The 24,488-nt window shown below is 43.5% G+C and overlaps 1 protein-coding gene across 6 annotated transcripts in view; it reads right to left on the bottom strand.

Annotated features, from left to right (window-relative positions):
* Window positions 1–24,488, bottom strand: part of SLC25A13 (solute carrier family 25 member 13) — a 475,810-nt gene that overhangs the window by 26,181 nt on the left and 425,141 nt on the right. For all 6 annotated transcript variants that reach the window (XM_033931081.1, XM_033931080.1, XM_033931082.1 and 3 more), the window contains one exon: window positions 17,952–18,090. In XM_033931081.1, the coding sequence (XP_033786972.1) occupies window positions 17,952–18,090 (139 nt within the window). The remainder of the gene's footprint in view (window positions 1–17,951; window positions 18,091–24,488) is intronic.

The following is a 24,488-nucleotide window of genomic DNA, read 5'->3' as shown; positions in this document are numbered from 1 at the left end:
CTATGTGATGGGCCCATAATCTACATAAACAAATTGACAGGTCACAGTCTATGAAACTTGCAACTCTGATTCTCCAGTCATTGAAATACCTTTTTGATCTGTATTTATACACCCTCTGATTCTGCCACTAAGTGGAGTTCACAACTTAAGGAACCACAATCCTTTAACTGTTCGTCTCTCATCGTCTGACACACAAAAAGAAGACTTCTGTTCCCAATCTCCGACTTCTGGTACAAAAGCAGTGTAAGAGAGGCTGGAATTCTTACTAAAGGGGTAATCAGGGTCAGAAGCTCTCCCTTAATACCAAGGATCTTGCTTACTAGGCACCATATTTTCAAAGTATGCATCACTGTAAAAGTCTCTTTCAAGATCTTACTGCTCCTGTTGTATGTGGCCAAGGCCAATAGAAACAGCAGCAGGGAATAACCATCTGTCTGCACCCTATTTGCAGCCTACTCCTCGAGACATCTCCACAGCACCAGTACACTGTGCTTATGAGCTTGGATGCCCAATAATAAAATTCTAAATAAGGCAAGCTCATTCCAACTTAATCTTTACTATAACATAGTATATGAAAGTTTCAAGTTTATTAACATTTTGATTAATCACCTATCATGGCTTCTAGGTGATGTACAATAAAATGGGGGAGAAAACCTATCCTGGGGCTCCTACATTGCTAAAAAACTAGAAAATTTACCATTCAGCATCTTAAACATGGGTCAGAAAATGGCACAGGGAATATGCTGGAACAAATAACAGCAAGTGAGGCAATATGTTCATCTTCACTGAATATAAATTAGGCACTATATCTCTCTCAATAGCAAACTATGGACATTTCCTCCAGGATCTTGTCCAACCCTTTTTTTAAACCCAGCTATGCTAATCCTGTTACAACATCCTCTGGCAACAAGTTCCAGAGCTTAACTATTTCTTGAGTGAAAAAATAGTCCCTCATATTTGTTTTAAAGGTATTTTCATGTAATTTCACTGAGTGTTCCCTAGTCTTTATAGTTTTTGGTGAAAAATCAATTCACTTTTACCCATTCTACACAACTCAGGATTTTGTGGACCTCAATCTTATCCTACCTCAGCTGTCTCTTTTCCAAGCAGAAGAGTCTTAACCCCGTTAGTCTTTCCTTATACGAGAGGAGTTCTTATCTCCTTTATTGTTTTGGTTGGGTCTTTGAACCTTTTCTAATTCTGCTACCTTTTTTGAGATATGATGACCAAAATTGAGTGCAATATTCAAGCTGAGGTTGCACCTTAGAGCTTTAATATTCTCGTTCTTATTTACCTTTCCTAATAAGTCCTAGCATCCTGATTTTTTTGTTCGCCGCTGCACAATGGGCAAAAGGTTGAGCAGATTGTCTACAATGACACCTCAGTCTTTTTCTTGGGTGCTGTCTTCTAAGGTGGACCCCAGCATCTGGTAACTATGATTTGGATTATTTTTCCCAATGTGCATCACTTTGTATTTCTCCACATTAAAGTTCATCTGCCATTTGGATGCCCAGTTTTCCAATTTCCTAAGGTCTTCTTGCAATTTCTCACAGTCCACTTGTATTTCAAACACTTTAGTTTTGCATCATCTGCAAATCTAACCACCTCACATGTTATTCCATATCATTTATAAATTGTAAATAGAACTGGTCCCCATACAGATCCCTATGACACTCTGCTATTCATCCTCCTCCATTAAGAAAAATGGCCGTTTAACCCTACCCTCTGTTTTCTGTCCAGTAACCAGTTCCCAATCCACACCAGAAGATTGCCTCCTATCGCATTACTTTTTAGTTTTCTCAGGAGTCTCTCAAGAAAAACTTTTTTTAAAAAAAGCTTTCTGAAAATCTGGATACATTTCATCAACCGGCTCAGCTTTATCCACATGTATATTCATGTCTTTAAAGAAATGAAGCAAATTGGTGAGCCAAATTGGAGCTCTTTGGCCAAAGTGGTAAAACAATTTCCCATCAAGTCCAGTTTGTCTAGAATAAGATGCATCTCTTTCCCTAATAATATTTCACAGCTGCTCAAATCTCAGCTGCAAATTCTGCTGTTCATTCTGAACATGTTGTGGGTACACTCTTGTCTGCCATCTTTGAATCATCCCCACGATTTATCTTCTCCTTTATTTATTTATTTAATTTTCTATACCGTTCTCCCAAGGGAACTCAGAATGGTTTATATGAATTTATTCAGGTATTCAAGTATTTTTCCCTGTCTGTCCTGGTGAGCTCACAATTTATCTAAGTGACTTGCCCAGGATCACAAAGAGCAGGGTGCTGAGGCTGTAGCTTTAACCCTTTCAGGACCATAAGGATCGTAGGCCAATTTTTGTGGTTTTGACGACATTTTTATGGTAAAAAGGGCTTGCAGATGCCAAAAAATTGATTTTTTTTGTGAAATATCATTATTTTTTTTAAAAAAATCACACTTCTGGCTTATGGACAGTGTGGCAAGTGAATCTTCTCGTCAATCTGGCAACGACGCTAATGAATGAATGTCGGAACCAGTTTGTTTACAAAAAGGCAGTATCATATGGAATCCGTACATATCAAATTTAGAACTGTAGACTATCCCAATCAAAATTTATAGGATTTTAAAGTTATGGGACAAATATGTCCCTTGGTCCTGAAAGGGTTAACCACTGCGCCACTCTAGAAATCAAAATGTAGCAGAAGTAAGCCAAGTATAGGCCAATGAAGGCATTGTGATGTCACAATACCAGCTCTGGTTATCAGAGACTAAATCTTTCGCTGTTCAGGCATTTTCAGTGTAGCGGGTTCCCCCACACCCCCCCTCAGAACGCTAATAGTAAGGCGTGAAAGTGGCGGAACTGGCAGTGCGCATTGGTACTGCATGCAGATGTCAGCATGGAATTGTCAGTGTGCCAATGTCCGACGCGCTTTTGACGTGCCACCAACTTTTCACACTATTTATTCAATTTTCTATACTGTTCTCCCAGGAGAACTCAGAATGGTTTATATGAATTTATTCAGGTACTCAAGCATTTTTCCCTGTCGGTCCCGGTGGGCTCACAATCTATCTAATGTACCTGGGACAATGGGGGGAAGGGGGTGTGATTAAGTGACTTGCCCAGGGTCACAAGGATCACAACTTCAGGGTGCTGAAGCTATAGCTTTAACCACTGTGCCACACACTCCTCTCTATTTGCTGCTGCTGCTCTTGATTATTCCTTGTATGCATGACAGTCAATAATCCAGTTAAATTTTCTGTTGATGAGACTTTAAATTGCTGTTATTTTGCCCATTCAATTAGGACAGCTGAGGAACTGCGAAGTCAGAGTCCTCCCTGCTCCATTATTTCACCATAAATCCTGAAGTGATGGATTAATTCCACATTTGATCATATCTGTTTCTCCAATGCATGATATAGTAATGAAATTTAGCCACAGCCTTAAAAGACACGCACAGAAAAAGAATGCACTACCCCTGCACCTTCAACAAAATAAAACATCCTTTTTTACATTTTCTCATGCAATCAACAGGCTATATATAACAGGGTTCATAGACAAAAGTGCGCGCCGACAATCCAGCGCAGACAACTGAGCGCAAGGCGGAAGCGCGATGAAGAAAAACAGTATTTTAAGGGGCTCCGACGGGGGGTGTTAGTGGGGAACCCCCCCCCCCCACTTTACTTAATAGAGATCGCGCCGGCGTTGTGGGGGGTTGTAACCACCTCATTTACTGGAAACTTAACTTTTTCCCTCTTTTTTAGGGAAAAATGAAGTTTTCAGTATAATGTGGGGGGTTACAACCCCCCAAATCCCCCACAACGCTGGCACGATCTCTGTTAAGTAAAGTGTGGGGGGGTTCCCCCCACCCCCCGTCGGAGCCCTTTAAAATACTGTTTTTCTTCGGCACGCTTCTGCCTTGCGCTCAATTGTGTGTGCTGGGTTGTCGTCGCGCCTTTGACGTCGCGCGCTTTTGACCTGTCACCATATAACAGGGCTGTGGAAATGCAGTTCTCTCATATGTTCAAGAAGATGTACAGTGATATTCTATTCTGAGCCTCAGGCAAAAAGCTCTGCTGTGCTTTTCATTCCAAGTTTATGCTTGCACAATCTTCTCCCTTGCGGGAAATTTAAGCCTTGAGCAGAAGATGCATGATTTCAGAACTGTGCAAGCAAACTGGTTTGCAGATATTTTGTGTGGGGATTTTTATGTACATTAATTTGAAGGAGGATTTATGTTGCTGGCATGAAAACATGAATAGTTTTGGAGCAAATACTAATCTGATGTAACCTGATGTAACGCTGGTTCTGAAAGTTTAGTGACCTTGATTTTTACTTATTTCTGCAGTTTAGAAAAGGTGATGTAATTTAACAGCCACAAGGGCTGAATAAGAAACTATTTATTAAATATGCCACCCTGATTGCACCACAAAAGGCAGATGAATAAAGACCAGAAACTCTCAGAATTAACTGTAAGGGTCCCTTTTACAAAGCTATGGTAGAGATGCTGCTATGGTAAATACACCAAAGTCCACAGAAATTGTATGGGCTTTGGGGCATTTACCGCGGCAGCGTCGCTAACACAGCTATGTAAAAGAGGCAATAAATTTGCTAAATTATAAAAAATAACTAAGATTGCTATAGGTGCCAAAATTATTTATATAAACACTATTAAACCCTTTTGAACCTATCAGCTACATTGATCAAAACCTTACATGGTTACAGAGAAAATGACAACAGATAAAGTTCATATGGCCTAATCAGAATGTTCATCCATACCATCTACTACCCTTTAAACTCCCTTAGAAATCCTTTATGCTTGTCCAATGCTTTCTTAAATTCAAATACAGTCTTCATCTCCATCACCTCCACTGGGAGCTGTCCCTAGGGTTACCATATTTTTCTCTGGGAAACCCTGGACATATGACCCTGCCCCATGCCGCCTCCCACCCCACCCCATTCAGCCCCAGCCTTGCCCCGCCTCCATCCCCGCCCCCACAAAGCCTCCTCTCTTTTTCCAGATGAGCTCCAGCTGCATATGGAGGGTCTGTACCATGCATGGATGTGCATGATGTCATCCGCGCATGCTTAGAGACTCCCTAGATACGACCGTCACTCACTGGATTTTGGAAAGTCTGTCTGGGAGCCCGGAGAGTCCTCTAAAAAGAGGATGTGTCCGGGTTTTCCCGGACGTCTGGCAACCCTAGCTGTTCCCATGTATTCACCACCCTCTCCATAAAGTTTTTCCTGAGTCTGACCACTTTCACCTTCATCCTCTGCCCCTTTAATTTCAGAGCTTCCTTTCAATTGAAAGAGACTTGTTTCCTGTGCATTTGTGTCACAGAGATACTTAAATCTCTTTATCACATTACCCCCCTGTCATCTCTTTCTTCCAAAATATACATATTGAGATATGTAAGTCTGTCCCTATATGCTTTATGATGACGACCACTGACCAGTTTAATTGCCACCCTTTAGATCAACTCCATTCTGTTAATATCTTTTTAAAGGTGTGGTCTCCAGACTTGTGCATAGTACTCTAAACAGGGTCTCATCAGAGGTTTAAACATCTGTGCACACAAACATCCTTCTGGCTTTTGATTCTAGGAATTTCACTATCCTCTCTTTCAGCAACGCTTCCATTATTTTTCCTATAACCGAAGTGAGGCTTACCGGCCTGTAGTTTCCTGCTTCATCTCTGTGACCACTTTTGTGAATAGAGACCACACCCACTCTTCTCCAATCCCCAGGAACCACTCTCGTCTCCAAAGATTTGTTGAATAAATCTTTAAAAGGACCCGCCAGAACTTCTCTGAGCTCCCTTAATATCCTGGGATGGATCCTGTCCAGTCCCAACTAAGGCCAGTACTGGGCAAACTTGCACGGTCTGTGTCCCGTATATGGACATTCAGTTGAGGACGGGCTGGGGAGGGCTCCGATGGCTGGGATGGTTAAGATGGGCTGGAGTGAACTTTGATGGAGACTCCAGTAGATAGAATCTAAGTACACTACCGGGCAGGGCTCTGGGTTTCTGGCCCAGAAATATCTAAGAAAAAGGACCATTTAAATCAAATGATTAATTTATGGAGCATGTATGGTTGGGCAGACTAGATGGACCATTTAGGTCTATCTGCCATCATTTACTATGTTACTATGACAACATCTGCTTCTAGTGAAATTATTCCAGAAACCTCACTATCCTCTGTTTTAAAAGCATTTTCACAGAGGCCTATAGTTTCCAACCTTCTCCTTATTTATGCTTTTGTGAAGAAGGACCATATCCACCCTTCTCTAGTCCTCTGGGACAACTCCTACTGTAGTTCTAAAGACACAATGAAAAGGTGAAACTGAACTTGCCAGATTTCCCTTCAGCTAGCATTGTGCGCACATTTGAACAAGACAAGAGTCGGCACAAATCTGCTCATGTGCTGGAATTTTATTTTGAAGATAAAAATATCAGCTTAACCATAATTTTCTGCTCAGACCTGTGCATAGAACCATTACCTCCCGTGTTTTAAACCTGGCAGGTATTGTTATGTTTGCAACCAAAGGAAGATGGGATTAAGTTCTTCTCAGATGCTATTACAGAAGACAAAGCTAACCCTTCTACATCTTCTCAGACCTGGTGTTCAAGTTCTTGCGTTCTGCTCTTCTTAGTAGTTTTCTGTGTAGTTTGCTGCATTGGGGTCAGATAGCTAACAGCCTCATTACCATTCATTTTAGCATGCTGTGTGCTGGTATCTAACACCAGAGAATGACACGGAGACAAATTTGACCCCGTCCCTGCAGGATCTCAATATCCCCATCCTGTCCCTGCGAGTTCTGTTCCTGTCCCATTCCTGCAAGCTCTGCCTTAACCGCACAAGCCTTAAACACTTATGATTTTAAAGTGTTCGAGACTTGTGCAGATGAGGACAGTACTTGCAGAATTGGAGCAGGGATAGGAAAACAGAACTCATGGGGATGGGACAGGAAATTGAGATCCCATAGGGACAAATTTGTTCCCTCGTCATTCTTTAGGTATTGTGTAGGGCTAACTTTTGTGCAACCCCCTTTTCTGCATCATGCACTCAGAAATTAGAGTGCAGATGCCACACACTTCCATCTGCATTAGCTCCACAATACAGTGCATGGAAGCTGTTGCACACAGAAACATGCTTATTTCATGTGCCCATCACATGTTTGCACCAAATACTATCACACTGCCAAGCTTTTCTGAAACCAGCCAATACAACCTGCTTCCCTTCAGAGGCTGCAAACCACACATGTTGCAATCTGTGCTCCTACCAATACATCACTCTCCCCTGACACAAAAAGAACTGGGGAGGAGGGAAGGGGTGAGCAGCACCTGTGCTTCCAACTAGAGAATAACACGGTGAAAAAATCTGTCCACGTCAGCTTGGTCCCTGTCCCCGCGAGCTCAGTCCCTGTCCCCGCAAACCATCTGATCCCATCCACACAAGCCTCAAATAGATTTATAACTTATTTTATTAAAGTATAAAAAGCAACAATATTCTGTACAATTGTCATTTTATAAATCAAAGTTCTGGCTGCCGAACTAGAGAAAGAGATCTTCAGCTGGCAGTGCTTTGTTTATAAATGTTTATCAACACAACTAATATACTACTATATCCTAAATTAAAAAAAGAAACAAAATAGATTTTTTTTTTCTACCTTTGTTGTCTGGTTTCTGCTTTCCTCATCTTCTTCTCTTTTAATTCCTTCCATCCACTGTCTGCCTTCTCTCTGCCTCTTCCATATGCTCTGTTACTGTGCCTCTCCCTTCCATCTCTCCCTCCACCCCCCCACTCCCATTGGTCTGGCACCTATCTTCTTCCCTCCGCTACCCCCATATTCTGGCATCTCTGTCTTTTTCCCTTACATCCTCAAGGTGGTTTTTAGCATCTCTCTCCTCCTTTCCTCCCCTCAGATCTGGTATCTGTCTCCCCAATCCAGCATGCGCCTTTTTTTCTTTAACCCCTCCTTCCATCCAGTTCCCTTCAGTGTCTGTTCCACTCTATCCTACCCACTTTCCTTCAGCGTCTTCTCCCCTCTCTCTCTTCCCCAGTTCCCTTCAGCGTCTTGTCCATACTCTCTCTTCCCCATTTCCCTTCAGCATCCTTCACGCAGTCCAGCAGCCCCCACCCTCCCCCCTGCTCACTCGCTGCAGTCCGTGCATCTCCTTCTCTCCCTCCCCCTTACCTTCGCTGGCGATTTTTATTTTTCTCTCAATAAGCAGTGGAGCCTTGAAGTCAAGTGCGGCTGCCGGAAACTTCTCCTCTGATGCAACTTCCTGTTTCCTTTTGCATCAGAAGAGAACTTTCCGGCAGCTGGATGCGACTTCAAGGCTTCAGTTGCTTGTTGAGAGAAAAATAAAAATCTCCAACGAAAGTAAGGGGAAGGGAAGAGGGAGGGAAATGCCCAGACCGCGATTGAGAGGAAGGAGGGAGGGAGCTGCTGGACCGCGCAATAGGAAATTTTGCACACATTCCCTTAATTAACTGCAGGGGAGGAGGCCATTCACCGCTCCACGGGGTGGTGAATAGCCTTGTCCCCGTACCCGCGGAAACCAGGATTTTTTTGGTCCCTGTTTCGGCAGGCTAGCCACAGCTAGCTGTGGGTAACAGTCACCGTGTAATTCTCTACTTCCAATCATCCTCCTACTGTTGCTGCTGGTGGCAAAATGCATCCTTCCTGCCATTTCTGTATCGCTCTGCTGCTTTCTCAGGAGTAGAGGCATGGCTTCCCTGATGTGGCGCCTATCTTGAGACTCTATTTATGTCTTTCTTTCTCTCTAGTCATTTGCATATAGATAAGCAGAAAGACAGTTAGGCAGACAACTGGAAATACTCTGCAGAAAAGGCCATCTTGCATGAGTGAAACCCGGGCAGATTTTGACCACATAGCTGAAAGCTCTCTTCCCACATCCCCAGGGTTCAAACACTCACCCACTCACTCATGTCCTCCACAACCATGGTCAAACATCTTGATCCCTATCTTTGAAATCCCCACTCTCTGGTCTATCTCATAACATCTGTTTTTCTAAACAAGGCCCTGGCAGCTTTAGAAGATTAGACAGGGAAAATTGATTTGAGTACCTGAATAAATCCAAGTACATCATTCTGAGCTCCCCTGGGAGAATGATATAGAAAATTGAATAACTAAATAAATTAGGTTTTCACCTTTGATAATCTTCTATTAGTCCCTGGAGGATTAAGTACGCTAGGTGTTCAGTCCCTTCTTGCAATCTGTGAGTTGCAGAAATCCAAACACTTTTCTGAGCACATGCTCCTTCCACCTTAGAGAGAGAGTTACAGCCCATTGTAGTTCAGTCCCAAAGCCAAGCAACATACCTGAACAAATCCATGACAAGGAAGGGGGTACTGGGGAAGCTCTCCAGCAATATAAACAATTTGTGAACTGGTCTGCTCTGCAAAACATGAAAACAAGCAATAAACAGGCACAAAGGCAACACAGAAAAAAAACATTGAGGAACAATGTAGAATTAACCTGTTGTATGCAACAAGCACCCACATGAGACGGCCTTCAGTAATGCATACTCACAGAAGTGGAAAACTTCCCACAGGATCCGTCAACTGGCTGGAAGATCCTGAAGTCTGGAAGGAGAATAAGCAAGGCTGAAAGCAGATGATTCAGAACAAGTGAGAGGGCGGGCCATACAGGATCTTCTAGAGATTAATAGAAAGAAGATTATCGAAGGTGAAAACCTAATCTTCCTGTCTGTTATGTTCCTTCCAGATTCAGTATGCTAAGTGATATACCAAAGAAATGGCAGCATCTAAGGAGGGACAGAAGAGCCTGCCCACAATATCAAGGTCCCAAAAGCGGCATCAGAGTGAGCCGCCACTTCCACCCGGAAAAACATCAGGTAAAGGTAAGAAGAGAGGATCAAGGACTGCCCTGCAAATTTCATATGGATAAAATGCGCAAGACTCTGCCCACGAAGCAGCAACACTTCTAGTGGAGTGGGCCTGAAAGGAAACCGGTGGCAGTTTGCTGCTGGTGACATAAGCCACGGAAAAGACCATAAGAATCCATCAGGCGATCGAGTCACAGATGCTGGCCTACTACGCTGAGGCAGAGCAGTCAGCACAAAGAAGAGATCAGATAGTCAAAAATCATTAGTCCTCTCCAAAAGTGGAGCAAGACTCTCTTGATGTCCAACGTGAGTAAGATTTGATCCTTTTGCTCCAAGCCTGTGGAATGAAATGCAGGCAAACAAACCTCCTGGGCGATATGGAAAGCAGAAACTATTGTCGGTAGAAAGGAAGGTACAGTATGGAGAACAAAAGGGAAAGGATAACACAAGGGAGGCAGCAAATGAAGCACCACTCTCAGCTTTTAAAATATTTGTTCAGTCACTACTTTTGGGCCTATTGGACTATTGTAATATAGTCTATCTGAAAAGCACCAAGAAAAATATGGCTAGACTGACCTTGGTGCAGAATACGATGGTAAGATTGATTTATAGCCTGAGGAAATTTGATCATGTGACACCTTGTTACCATGAGCTGCATTGGCTTCCGGTGGAGGTTAGGGTAATCTTTAAGTTGGGATGTTTATACTATAAAGTAGCCTTTGGACTTGCTACACAATACCTTGTTGACAGGTTTGATATAGTGTCACAGAAGAATAGAGGAAATCACATGCTTTATTTACGTTTCCTTCGTTTAAGGGCTGTAAAAGTAAGAAATATCATGAGCACACTCTTGCTTATCAGGCGGCATATTATGATAAAGATTTACGACTAGTGTTAGTTAGATCTACTTCATATGAACATTTTAGAAAGTTGTTGAAAACCTCTCTCTTCTCTAAATTTTTGATCAACTAGATATTCTCGCATTTTTTACAACATTCTCTGTTTTTTTTCTTTAGTATAATCTTTTGTTAAACACATTGAACTCATGGCTATGCTGTCTAGAAATCTGCTGTTATGTTATGTCTCAGAAATCTGGTCACATCCAGATGAGTAGGAAGCAAACTAGAACCCCTGTGTGACCTGAAGCATGAAAAGCCTGCTACCAGAACTTTAAGGGAGGCCACTGCTAAACCCTTATCTAAGCCTGCCTGAAGAGAAGCCAGGGCCACCGAAATGGGAGTCTGCTCAGGTTCCACCTGGTCTTTAGCACACCACTGTTGGGAAGCCTTCCAGGCTGAGGCATAAGAAGCTATAGTTTAGGGCTTCTTGGACTTCAAGAGCATCGAGAGGACTTCCTCTGAATAACTGTGCCTCATCAAGGCTAAGCGCTCAAGAGCCATGCTGGAAGACCAAAGCGCTGTTGGTCTCCATGGGCACCGGACCCTGACCAAGAAGGTTGCAAGGAAGAGGGAATTTGAGCTTCCTGTCCTGCTGAAGACTGATGAGATCCACTAACCATCCTCTGCAATGGCATCCCAAGCTCAATTGGAACCAGCAAACTCAATCACTGGCCACCTTAATTCCTCTACCACCATTTCTCTACCACCCAAGGTCAAAGCTTCCCTTTCTTGGTGGATTCACTCTTTGTCCCTCAAACAAGGATGCCCATTCCAGTCTCCTCTGCCTCTATTCACCATTGCCACAGATGCCTCAAACAAAAGCTGGGGACCATATCTCAATCACCTCCAGACTCAAGGTCAGTGATCAGAAAGAGAACTTCACTTTCACGTAAATCTTCTGGAACTTTGAGCAATTTATTCAGCCCTTGGATTTGCAACACACGGCTACTTATTCAAACAGACAACCAAGTAGCGATGTTCTATCTGAAAAAGCAAGGGGAGTCAAGGTCCTTACCCCTCTGCAGAGAAGCCTACTGGGTATGGACTTTTGTACTCTCTCTCTCCACAGAAATGCAAGCGGTATACATTCTAGGGAAGATTAACATCATTGCAGACTCCCTCAGCCACAAACTCGATCCTCACGAGTGGATGTTCTGGATCTGGAAGTGGTACAAGATATTTTTCAACAATGGGGCACTCCTATGATAGATCTCTTTGCTTCTGCAAACAATGCCCAGTGTACTCAGTATTGCTCACTATGACCTGCCTCTCATGCAATCGGAAGAGATAATTTTTCAATTCCAATCTGTTGTATGCTTTCCTGCCAATTCCACTAATCTCCAAGGTTCTTCAGAACACTATCAGAGACAGTGCTCAACTAATTCTCATAGCGCCTCATTGGCCCAGACAAATCTGGTATCCGATACTCCTGGAGCTTCTCAATGCTCCTCCACTCCCGTTAGGGGATCATCCATCTCTCCTATTCCAACAGAATGGTTACCTGTTACACCCCAATTTTCGCAGCCTCAATTTCATGGCATGGAAATTGAACAGACAATCCTTCCTGATATCCCAATCCCTTCATCAGTAAAAATGGTCCTTCTTGTAGCAAGACCATCTACAAGAAAATCTTAACTGAAATGGAAACGTTTTTCCATATGGGCATGCTCACAAGCTCAAGATCCATTTCGCTGCCCGATTAATCATATTTTAACCTACTTGCTGTACTTATCAGATTCGGGCCTTAAAACCAATTCTGTACATTTTCATCTTTCAGCCATCTCTTTGTACTATCACCTTCTAGATCAAGGGTGTCAAAGTCCCTCTTTGAGGGCTGCAATCCAGTCGGGTTTTCAGGATTTCCCCAATGAATATGCATGAGATCTATTTGCATGCACTGCTTTCATTTTATGCTAATAGATCTCATGCATATTCATTGGGGAAATCCTGAAAACCCGACTTGATTGCGGCCCTCAAGGAGAGACTTTGACACCCCTGTTCTTTATGGCATCAGAATTTTACAAGATCCTCTGGTTTCTCGATTTCTATGAGGTCTCAACAATCTCCGACATCCATTCCGTACTTGACCTTTAGCCTGGGACCTCAACATTGTTTTGGACCAGCTGATGAACCTTTGAACCTTTGGGGTGTGCTACGTTTCCATTCCTAACATGAAAACAGCTTTTTTTGTGGCTCTTACTTCGGCAAGAAGAGTTAGCGAATTGCAAGCGCTAGTCATCTATTCCCCATACCCTTCAGTTTTTCCCCAATAAAGTACTCCTGCTTACTCATCCAAAATTTCTTCCAAAAGTTGTTACAGATATTCATATTAATCAGTTCATAACACTACCATCGTTTTTTCCTCTTCTGCATCCTTCTTCAGCAAAGCAAAGTCTACATACATTACACTGCAGGACAGCATTACTATCTGGACAAAACTGCGACTAACCGCATCACTAATATCAAGCTTTTTGTTTTCTTCAATTCAGCTACTAAAGAATACTCAGTATCTAAACAGTCTAATCCTCGTGGATTGCTCATTGCATCTCTTTTTGCTATACTAGAGCTCACCTATTTCCTCCCAGACAGATTGGAGAACATCAAGTACAAGCTACAGCTTCCTTAATTGCAAACTTGAAATCAGTCCCAATTCCAAATATCTGCAAAGCCGCAACCTGGTCCTCAGTTCATAAGCTCACTAAGCACTATTGTTTGGAGCAAAGTTCAGCACAAGATCTTCACTTTGGACAATCAGTCCTCTGCAATTTGTTTGCGCGATAACTTATTTCCTCCTCCCAATTTTACTTGAAACTAGGGACTCACCACAAAGTGTGCCTGCATTTCTCCTGCTTGTCTTCGGAGAAAGTTGCTTACCTGTAACGGGGGTTCTCCGTAGACAGCAGTGGAATGCAGCCACACTTGCCCACCCTCCATCCCCCTCTATACAATTTGTTTCCTAAGCTAGTGACATAACTGAGTAACAAGGGGGTGGAGTTTGGGAGGCAAGGTGTCCGCATATTCTCAGTAAAAAACCCAAAACCCAAAAATCAAACTGTATCTAGGGGAGAGCACTGGCACGCAGGTTCAGAGGACTACACCAGCAAGTGTGGCTGCATTCCTCTGCTGTCTACGGAGAACCCCTGTTCCAGGTAAGCAAATATGCTTTCCTTCTTGGTTCACAATTTGTGCAACCATCTTATGCCTGAAATTCATGATTCCTAATTTCATTCCTATTAAATCCCATTTTCTTCCTAGACCAGCCTTCTAATCTTCTTCAGTTTATCCGCCTCATGTACCAGTTCAGAACTATTAGCTTTCTTCACATGCTCACAATGAACATAATTGTGAGGTGCCCCTTTGACTTTCCATCATAAAAATAAAATAAATTATAGAGCCACCCACAGTCTCTACTGGTTAAAAGTGGATTATTTGCAGATTTGGCTACCTTTGATTAAACCAACATAATAATTATCCAAAGATAAGCTTTTCAGACTACACAGATTCCATCATCAGATCTGTTGTATCTGTTCCAGCTCTTCTCTAAGACCAATACAATGAACTCCACAGTGTGTGGAATGACAAAAGAATGAGCCATGATACTAGTTTCAGAACCGACAGAACCATTAGCTTTTATTACTTGAAATATCTAGAAAGACTTCCTGTGTATTAAGAATTTAAAATGTATCATTACTACATAGCTTTAGAGTTTAGAAATGATCAAATTACCTTTTTGCCACTATACAGTTTTATTTCATTGCAGACACAGATCTGTGGTGTTGATTTGCATCATCAAGGAAATTTTCATAGACTGGAATGGGTTACAATTCAGTCCTGACGTACCTATTTGTTTTTCAGGATATCTACAAGGGATCTTCAAAAAGTTTCCACACTTATATTTTTTTAAACCCTATTTATTACTGAATATACTCAAATATAAGATGATATAAATATAAGTTGAGGTACTCTTTTTCCCCAAAAAGGGAGAAAAAGGGCACCTGCCAGGCTTTCCACCCTGTTCCCCCTGCCAGGCTCTCTACCCTGTCCTACTTCCCTGCCCTGTACCCTGTCCCCCTTCTCTCCCAATGTCCAGCAGGCCCCCACCGAGCATGAAGTATGACCTGGTAATCCAGTGGTAGGCCAGGTTCCCTCTCGTCTCCTGTCTAATTGACAATTTCTTTACCTCCCTCCTGCTAGTGCTGCACGATTCAGGAAAAAAATTTGATTCAATTCAGCCTATTGAATTGATTTTCCGATTCAATTTGATTTTCCTGCCCAATTGGGTGTCTTTTTCAAACATTCTGGTGGGTTTATTTTATAGCCTCTTCAACCCCTTTGCCTTCTCCTACCTACATTGGAGCTGTAGTGTAAACAAAATAAACAAACAAAAAAGACTTCCTCTCTCTGTTAAATCCTAGCTCACGTTCACAGTCTAACACCAGCTCTGGCAGGACACACATTTCAAATCTGACACATTGTAATCACAAAACAGAAAATAAAATTATTTTTTCTACCAAATCATGTTGGTCCCAGGCTCTGGTTGTCTTCTGATAACTCGCTTGCCAGGGTCTCCTTCCCATTTGTTGTTTTCTTCTTTCTTTGTGTTAACCATCCAACTTCCATTTCTGTCCTCCCCTTTCGTTTCCCTTCCCTCCCCCGGAGGTCTGGCATCTTTCCTTTTTTTGTCTCCATCCCTGCAGCTGCAGCGAAGGACCCCACCATCCCCAGATCTACCATCTCTCCTTTTCTTAACTACCCTTTCATCCTGCATCTTTCCCTCCTTCCCCACCACCTCAGGGTTCACTATCTCTCTCATTCTCTTCCCAACTACCCTCCTATTCAGTATCTCTATCTTCCCCTCCTCTACACTATCCCTTGTGTCCAACTTCTCTCCCTTTCTGTTCCTTTCGTCCCTAAATCACATTGTCCACCATCTCTCTCCCTCTCCTCTGTTTTTAGACCCATTGTTTCTTCCCCCCACCATGATCCAGCATATGTATGTCTCTTTGAACCCCTTCTTCCCACTGTGTACTTCTATACCAGGGCCCCCCTCCTCTGAAGGCCTGCACCCCCCTTGAAGGTCTGTCCCCCCTCCAAAGGCCTGCATGTTCCTCTAGCTTCCCCCCTGGCCTCCCGCTCTAGAAGAGCAGCCTGCAGAGAGGATCGCCCGTGCTATAGCGATCTTTGCAGGCTGCCATCAGCCTCCGCAGCTGTCCTTCCTCCTGGTGCGCCCCCGCCCCTCCTCTGACGTCAGGGGCAGGATCGCAGCAGAGGTAAGGTCAGCTGCAGAGGCCGATGGCAGCCTGCAAGAATTGCTAAAGCACCGGCGATACTCCCTGCAGGCTGCAAGTAATTTAGGTAAGAGCGGTGTCAGACGCAGCATTTTCGGTTGGCCTAACCAATGTCAGCAAAGGTCTATGGGAAATTATATCAATCTGACTCTGGTAGGTTGATGCAGATAGACCCTAAAGGCTCCTGCACAGAATTCACAAACATTAAGCATCTAGCCAGACTGGATTGTTTATCAAGAAGATATGCTACTTGAATGGGGCAAAGAAGCCAAAGACTATTTCCATCTACCATGGCTGCAAGTATCACACCTTCCTTATCAATTAAACTAACCATTGTTTCAAACAGTTTACAAATTATAAACAGAAAGATACTGGGAAATACAATAGTTTCTATATTTAGAATAAGATTCCAAGCTATAAAAGCCTCCTCTCTGCAACACCCTGCTCTCTCTCTCTCTGGAACCCGAAGCTTGGAACATCACCCACCCCCACTTTTCTCTCTACCTCTCTCTCTTTCTTTGTTCTCACAGCACCTATTCAGGAAGCTGTCTTTTTCTCTCTCATTCACAAGAGCACAGAAACAGTCTCTGTATTTGTAAAGCTTAATGCTTAATTGTAATCTTTATAAATCTTGCTTTTCTGCAATATTAAGCTTATTTCTGCACAATATATATATTCTTTATGCACTCTTAGTGGTCTTTGTCAGTGATTTTACTTCCTAATGAATCTTCTGCGAGGGTACTGAAACTGGGACCTGGCGGATTGTAAGGTCGCTTCAACATTACCCCTCTAAACCTTACATTTGGGGGGCTAAACCTTACAAGCAGGAGGCCAAGGGAAGACGCTGCAACACTTCCCAACTGACCCTCCCCCCTCGCCTCCTAAAGCAGGTGCAGCAGCGGCTGGCCAGCAAGAGGCAGCGCTGCCACTCCTGCTTTAGGAGGCAAGGGTCAGTCACCGAATTGGGATGCCGATTTTTTTAAAAGCAAATCGATTTGAATTGATTCAGCTGATTTAAATCGGTGAATCGATTCAAATTGGAAATCAGCCAGAACTACCTCCCGCCTCCCCCCTTGAATCTGTTTAAATCCATGGTGGTCCAGCGGTGTACCAGGCAGGAGTGAGCTTTTTGCGCTCCTGCCCGATCCTGAGCTGCTCCTTGAATGGCTGCTGCTAGTTCTCACAAGTCCTGCGAGAACTGATGACAGCTATTCAGTGAGCAGCTCAGAGCCAGGCAGGAATGCAAAAAGCTCACTCCTGTCCGGTACACTGCTGGAATGCAAGAACTTGCAGCAGCCATTCAGAGGGACTCAGTGTGGGGCAGGAGCGCTGAAAACTTGCTCCTGCCCGGTACACCCCTGGACCACTAGGGATTCATAAAGGTATGTGGGGGGAGGTGGGAAGGAGGTAAAAAAAATTGTCAGTCAGCCAGGACAAGAGACGGGTGGGATCCCTCCTGTCCCAGGTCATATGGCAGGCTGGAGAAGCCTGCAACAAGTCTGGGAAGGAGATGGGTGGGTGCTGACATGAATATAAGATGAGACCCCCATTTGGGGCCATTTTTGGGGGCCCAAAAATCTCATCTTATATTTGAGTATATACGGTAAATATCTCAAAAGCAAATTACATCACTGCCTGAAAGGTGAGCTGGCTTGTCTGACTAGTCACATGACATTTGATGACACACCCTCTTACCATTTCTCCTGCCACAACCATTTCCAGTTAAAATATAAAAATGCAGAAACTTGTGCATATTTATTGTAAACATCCTGAAAACCACACCAGCAAGGGGATGTAGGATCATACCAGAAGCATAGAAAAAGTACATGTAATACATAAACTGCTTTGATTGTACACTACAGAAAGGCTGTATATTAAATCTCTTCCCCATTTCCCTTTCAGCCACTTACCAGCAATGGTTCCTGCCAAAAGCAGATATCCAGGGTTAACCTGTCCATCTTCGCTTGCGAAAGCACTCTTCAAGTGAGCATAACAAGGAAAGTAAATGGCTGAGAATGGAATGTCACGCAAAAAGCATGCCTTAGCACCCTAAAAAGACACATTTAAAGCAGAAACAGATTAGAACTGAAGGTCAATTAAAGAAATATCTACAAATTTACTAAAATCAATGGACTAAATGTCACTGAAGCAGCACTGGCACATGGGTTCTGAAGTGCAAAACCTAGTGAACAGGAGCATTCAGAGCTGCTTGGGTTTGCGTATGCCATCAAACATAAAATAAAAACCACCACTGGGGATCTCTCCTTCCTGCTCTCTACTCTCCTGTCGAAGTCACCGCCAGAGGGATCCCTCCTTCTTGCCCTCCACCCTCCTACTGAAGCTGCTTCCGGAAAACCCTCCTTCCTGTCCTCCACCAAGCTGCTGCCGTCTTTCACATCTGTCCCCCCTCCACCGAAGCTGACCCAAAGGGTTTTCCTACAATGTCAAAGCTGATATCAGAGGAAAGCCTTCCGGGTCAGCAGGGGTGGGGGTATCCCAGTTACCTCCTTCTGTCTTCAGCAGGACTCGTTGCAGGGACTCACAGCAGTTCACAGGAAGCAAATAGCTGATCCGGAAACCTTCTCTCTGACATCAGAGGGAAGGCTTGTGGGTCAGCCACATGCAGCGTGTGAATTGCTGTCTGCGCATCCCTGCAACAAGAGCCGCTGAAGGCAGAAGGAGCGAGTGTGGCTCGAGCTAGTAAGGGAGAGAGGGGATATGATCTGGGACAAAGGGAGAAAGGAGAGGGGGTAAGGAACGCATTAGGACATGGGAGGAGCATGATTTTGGGACAAAGGCTAGAAGGCTGGGAGAGGAGAGGCACAAACTCGGGACACAGAAGGGAGGGGGCATGAACATGGGACACAGAAGGGAGGGAGGGAGGAAGGGGACACTAACTTGGGACTTAGGAGGGAGGGCATAGAAAGGGAGAATTGTTGAACACAAGTGTGTGAGTGAGAGGCAAAAAGATGGTGCAAATGGGGAAAGGAAGACAGAGAGAGAGAGAGAGAGAGAGGCATGGGGAATAGAAAGATGAGGGGGAGAAATGTTGGATATGCTGGTGGAGAGGGAACAAATTGAAAGGGAGGAATGTCATTCAGAACAGTAAGGTAGTCTCACCATGCTTGTAAGCCATGCAGAAGGAATCCATTCCAGGTTTTCAACTCCTCCTCCTGCTCCAGAGGGCTCTGCTGTCCCCTTCAGTTTGTATCAAATCAGGTGATAACTCTATATAGGAACATATAAGAAGGAGGGGAATGGGGAAACTCTCCGACTGCAAATCTATTCTGCTCTGAAAGTATAGCAAACATGTTAAACATTTTAATTGATTAAAACATCAAAATAACCATACTGATCAGAAACATTTATGGAACTCAAACATTCCTCCAATGTGTTAAAGCACTAGATTATTCTTTATACCCTTAAGGTTTGACCGACATCAAAATATCAGTTTTGACTCAAACTTCCTAATTGAGACAGTAGGCAGGTGGAGAAATACTGACAGGGCAGGATACCTGAATGATACACATATCTACTAGAAAAAATATTAGCAAGGTAAGAACATAATATCTTTTTCTAGTGCAATAGATATGTCATTCTGGACAGCTGGGGCGTATAAAAACAGGGCCGGACCTCTGTGCCTGATTGTAACACTGAGGATTCAAAGTCGGTGTTCTCCCATGCTTCCACGGTCCATTCTGTAGAAATTGGAGAACATATGCAAAGTGGATCAGATCACGGCCTTACAGATCTCCTTGGGCAAAACTGTTCGAGCTTCTGCCCACAAAGAAGCCACGCTTCTTATAGAATGTGCTTTCAAGGAGACCGGTGATTGCTTGCAACAGGCAATATATGCAGAGGAGATGGCCATCCGTATCCATCTAGAAATGTAGCTTTAGACGTCAGTCTACTGCATCTAGCCTGACTGGTAAGCACAAATAGATGGTTCAACAGTCAGAACTCATTGATGACCTTTAAATAACGCAGGAGGATTTTCCTCACATCCAGTTTCCTCAGAATCCGGTCCTTTTTCTTTCACTCTGTGGTCTGGAACGCTGGCAATTTTACTTTCTGATTGATAAGAAATGCCAAAACAACCTTCAGCAAAAAGGACAGGACCATATGCAAGAAAACTCCCATCTCCATGATCTTGAGGAAGAGCACCCTGCACAACAGGGCCTGCAGCTCCGATATTCCTCTCACTGCCATTATGGCCATGAGGAAAATGGTCTTGGTGGTAAGATCCAACAAGGGTGCCTTTTGAATAGACTTAAGAAGCCTAACTGAGGCTATGCAAAACCACATTAATGTTCCATGATGGAAATGGCTGTTTTACCGGTGAGGAGCCTTAGTGCCCCCTTTAGGAATCTGGCTATGTCTGGATGAGAAGTCAGGGGAACTTTGTGTCTATGAGCTCTGAAACATGAGAGACCCACTGCTTGGGCCCTGAGGATCTGCGAGGCCTTTGTCGAGACCTGCTTGGAGAAAAGCTAGCACCACCACGATCAGAGCACTAAATGGATCTACCTTCTCTTTTGTGCACCAGTATTAAAACATCTCTCATGCCTTAACATAAGCAGAGACCATCAAAGGCTTCTTGGTTCTGAGAAGAGTAGCAATGACTACCTTTGAGTATCCTATGTGCTCTAAAGTTGTGCGTACAAGAGATATGCCTTAAGATCAAAGCAATCCGGATCTTCTATGATCACTAGACTCCGAGATAGAAAAACATGCTGTACCTGCAGTCAGACCCTGGTCTCTCTGACGATGCACTAGTACATGAACCACGGCCCAAATGGCCAATCCAGCGCTACAAGAACCATGGATGGTTTACTATTCTGAGAAGTACATGTACAAGAGCTTGTTTTTTGGTCACAGCTGGACTAGGCCATCCAGACCTTTGCTTCTGAGCTTCGGTCTTCAACTGAAGAATCAGTCCACCTTCTTGTTTCTCGTCTTATCCATCAGATCAAAAGCTGGCTGACCTCATCAAAGAGCAATGGACTGGAATACTGCTGCAGATAATGTTAATTATTCCGGGTTTTAGGACTGTCTGCTGAAGTAATTGGCCTGGCTATTGTCCACTCCCACTCCTTACCCCTGTTTTCCTGCCTACCTTCTCATGACCCTTTTATTGTACCGGTCTCCTGCTTCCTACATTTTTCATCTGTATTCGCTGATTGTTCAGCCCTTCTTTGTTGTAAACCGCCTCGAACTAATACGGCTTTGGCAGTATATAAGAAATACAATTATTATTATTATTACATGCACCACAGAGATCGCCTGTAGGTATAGCTCTGCCTATCAGAACAATAAGTGAGCTTCCAGGCTCAGCTGTACACTCTTGATGCTTCCTTGGTGATTAACATACACCACCACTGTAGCAGTGTCCAAGAAGATTCAAACCACCTGTTCTTCCAAACTCTTCTCCAGCTTTTGTACCACCAATCAAATGGTCCGAAGCTCCAGTCCGGTGATGGACCATTTTCTCTGGGTGGCTGACCACTTCCCCTGGACTGGGCATCCATTGCAAGGCCTTCCCAGCCAAACAGGCTGGCACACATTGTGAGAATCACCCACAAAGTTATTCTCAGGGGCATGACTATGGACAGAGCCACCAACTCATACTGCGGCAGGATTCTGAAGTCCACAGGAGAGCCATTTGAAATGAGTCTGTTTGTAGGACCACCAAGACAGGAGTGCGTTCTAGAGAGGATGCATGTGAGCCTTCGCTCAAGGGACCACATCTATAGTGGCTGCCATGGAGCCTAGTTCTTGGAGATAGTGCTACAGAGTTGGAGCTAGCTTGACCATCATGTCCATTATCTGAGTGCAAAGCTTCTGTCTACGTAACTCTGGAAGATAGACCCAGTCAGTGGACTGATCCTCAATCCCAACGGAACATGCACTTGAAGAGGGGGACATGAAATTACAGGCGGCATCCTGAGGAGCCCTGCTGAGTCCCCTGTGAATGCCTAACAGTCTGCACCTGCTATTCAGTAGGTGAGCTAAGCTACTAGGGATATGGACCTTGAGCTCCACAATGTTTTCTGCAAGCAGGCCAAACAGGTCCCCAAGGGATTAGCCTGCCAGCTGCAGACCCAAGTCTGCTTCCTCTCCACACAGGCAGAGCTTACCCCCTACAGTGGGGAGCTCTGGTGCACTGACAACTGCAAACCAAAAACAATAAAGAAATATACAGAACAGATCAGAATGACACCTTCCGGCTCATATGCAGAAAGAAAAACTGAAGGGGGCAGCAGGAGAAGGAGGAGTTGAAAACCTGGAATGGATTCCTTCTGAGCAACAGGGAGAATACCCTACTGTACAGAACAACACACCGATTGCACTAGAACATGCCCTATTGTACTCAAGTTGCTTATAAAATTACTCCCCATTTCATCTTTCTTTTATTAAAGCTTATAACATTCCCTACAAAAAAAGCATAAAGGAAAAAGTAGGACAATAACACAAAAAGAAACAAAACAATTTATCATATAATCATCATATGCTCAAGCCCACATTTAAGAAGCCAGCTAGAAAGCCATATAATAAAACTGGAAAGTATTAGATCAAAATTCCATTATAACTATCTAACCCATCAATACAGGTCTAGTTATCCCTTCCATCACAGTAAACATGTCTCTCTTTAAAGCACGTGCAGTAATAATTACTTCTTATTTCATGTCTTCCTATTCATATTTTCCATTGGCATATGTGTTGATGGTCAGATCTTGGATGCCATCATTATAACTATTATTTTATCGTCTAGATGGCTGGTAGATTACTTCCTGGCTGAGCTTCAGCAGACTGGGCACTAACTAGCTGAACAGAAACATAGGATTGTTAGTAGATTGTTGGTAATGGAAAAAATATTAATCACAAACCCAGTGTCTTATACTGGCATATCTCATATAAGACTCCTTTTGTGCATGCTTCAGAACTGGGAGACAGGCTGTCGAGCGAGTTTCCCTTTCAAACAAAATTTATAATTCTTGCTTCTTAATCAGGGCAACAGAGACAAGAGAAACTGCCAAAGAGGTGCCTCCTGCACTGTGCAAAGCTCGGCACCTCCAGGAAGTTTGTCTCTGATGATAACTGTTTCCCATCTCAGTCAGAATGAGAATGTAGTGTTTGAACAGCTCCCCATTTCCCCTAAGGTATCATTATAATAAGCTACACAGACTTAGTTCAATTTACAGTAATGAAGCAGGAGCCTGATAATAGTAATTTAAATAGGCTGAGCCAGCCTTTAAGCTCAAGAAAGACAACACACGTCTTTCTTAAAGACCACCATATTCAGTTTTCTTGTAGCATGTAGTAATGATGGCATAGGCTTATATATCAGAACTTCCATTTATAAACTATATCACTGGTGCTGTGCTTTGATATCTAAGTCACTGTGCTATCTGAAGTATTTGTGTGCTTTAGTTTGATTGAGGCCTATATGAACTAGATAAGAAAGGGAAGAGTTTCTTGAGCAGTAAACCAGTCCTCGGAGTGATTATCTCTGGTACTAAAGGGTATCTGTGGAATGTTGATTGAGAATTAGCAATTTAAGGGCCAGATGAACTAACCTGTAAAAGCATGATAGCCCTATTTAACCCACATTTTGTTATGGTCAATGGGCCTATTTACTGATAAGGGGTATAAATCTCATTAATACATGTTAATGGGTAATAATATGATAGCAACTCTAGCCCTTTGCTTGTTTAGTTGTTGGAACCACAGACAAGGCATCCCGTACATCAGCGACAAACCTCGTGAGTTTGTGATCTACAGTTAGTGCAATCTCAGTGCTATGTGTTGTTTGAACCAAGGAACCTCAGTCACTATCTCAGCAACACATGGACCCCAGATTCTATATATGGCACCCTAAATCTAAGCATGCTGTTAAAATGTCCATGCAAATAAATTGACTAATGAACTCAACCAGCAATTAGATGCCAACAACCAATTATTGATGTTACCTGGCACTCCTTAAAATTTGTGAGCACATCTGGCTGAATGCTATTCTATAAGGCAGGACTCATAATTCCCACAGCACCTATCCCATAAGAGAGTGGTCATGGGAGCATCAGGGGTGTTCTGAAAAGTTACGCATGTAATTGTGGAATACAGGTTAACTGCCTGCATCTAACTTGGGCACCAGGTTCTAGCAGGCATAAATCTGATGCGGTAATTAGCACTAAGTGCTAAAGGACACATGCACTTTATAGAACTATGCTAATTTTTTTGGGCACCCAATTTTTGAGCACTAAGTATAGAATTCCCCTTAGAGCGTTTAAGCCCTGTGCCTAAATTCTCCCCCACTCTTCTTCAACCCACCCCCAATCTCACTCTATCTGGCAAAGAGATGGGCCGTATAGCAACCATACAAGGGGGTGCTGAAAAGTTCTCAGCCCAACTTCTTAAATACTGAGCGTTATTTTGCTACTGTAGCTAAA

The sequence above is a fragment of the Geotrypetes seraphini genome, chromosome 2, assembly GCF_902459505.1.
Source record: "Geotrypetes seraphini chromosome 2, aGeoSer1.1, whole genome shotgun sequence".
NCBI lineage: Eukaryota > Metazoa > Chordata > Amphibia > Gymnophiona > Dermophiidae > Geotrypetes > Geotrypetes seraphini.
The sequence above is the reverse complement of the archived record's forward strand: the minus strand, read 5'-3'. Positions and strand labels throughout refer to the sequence as shown.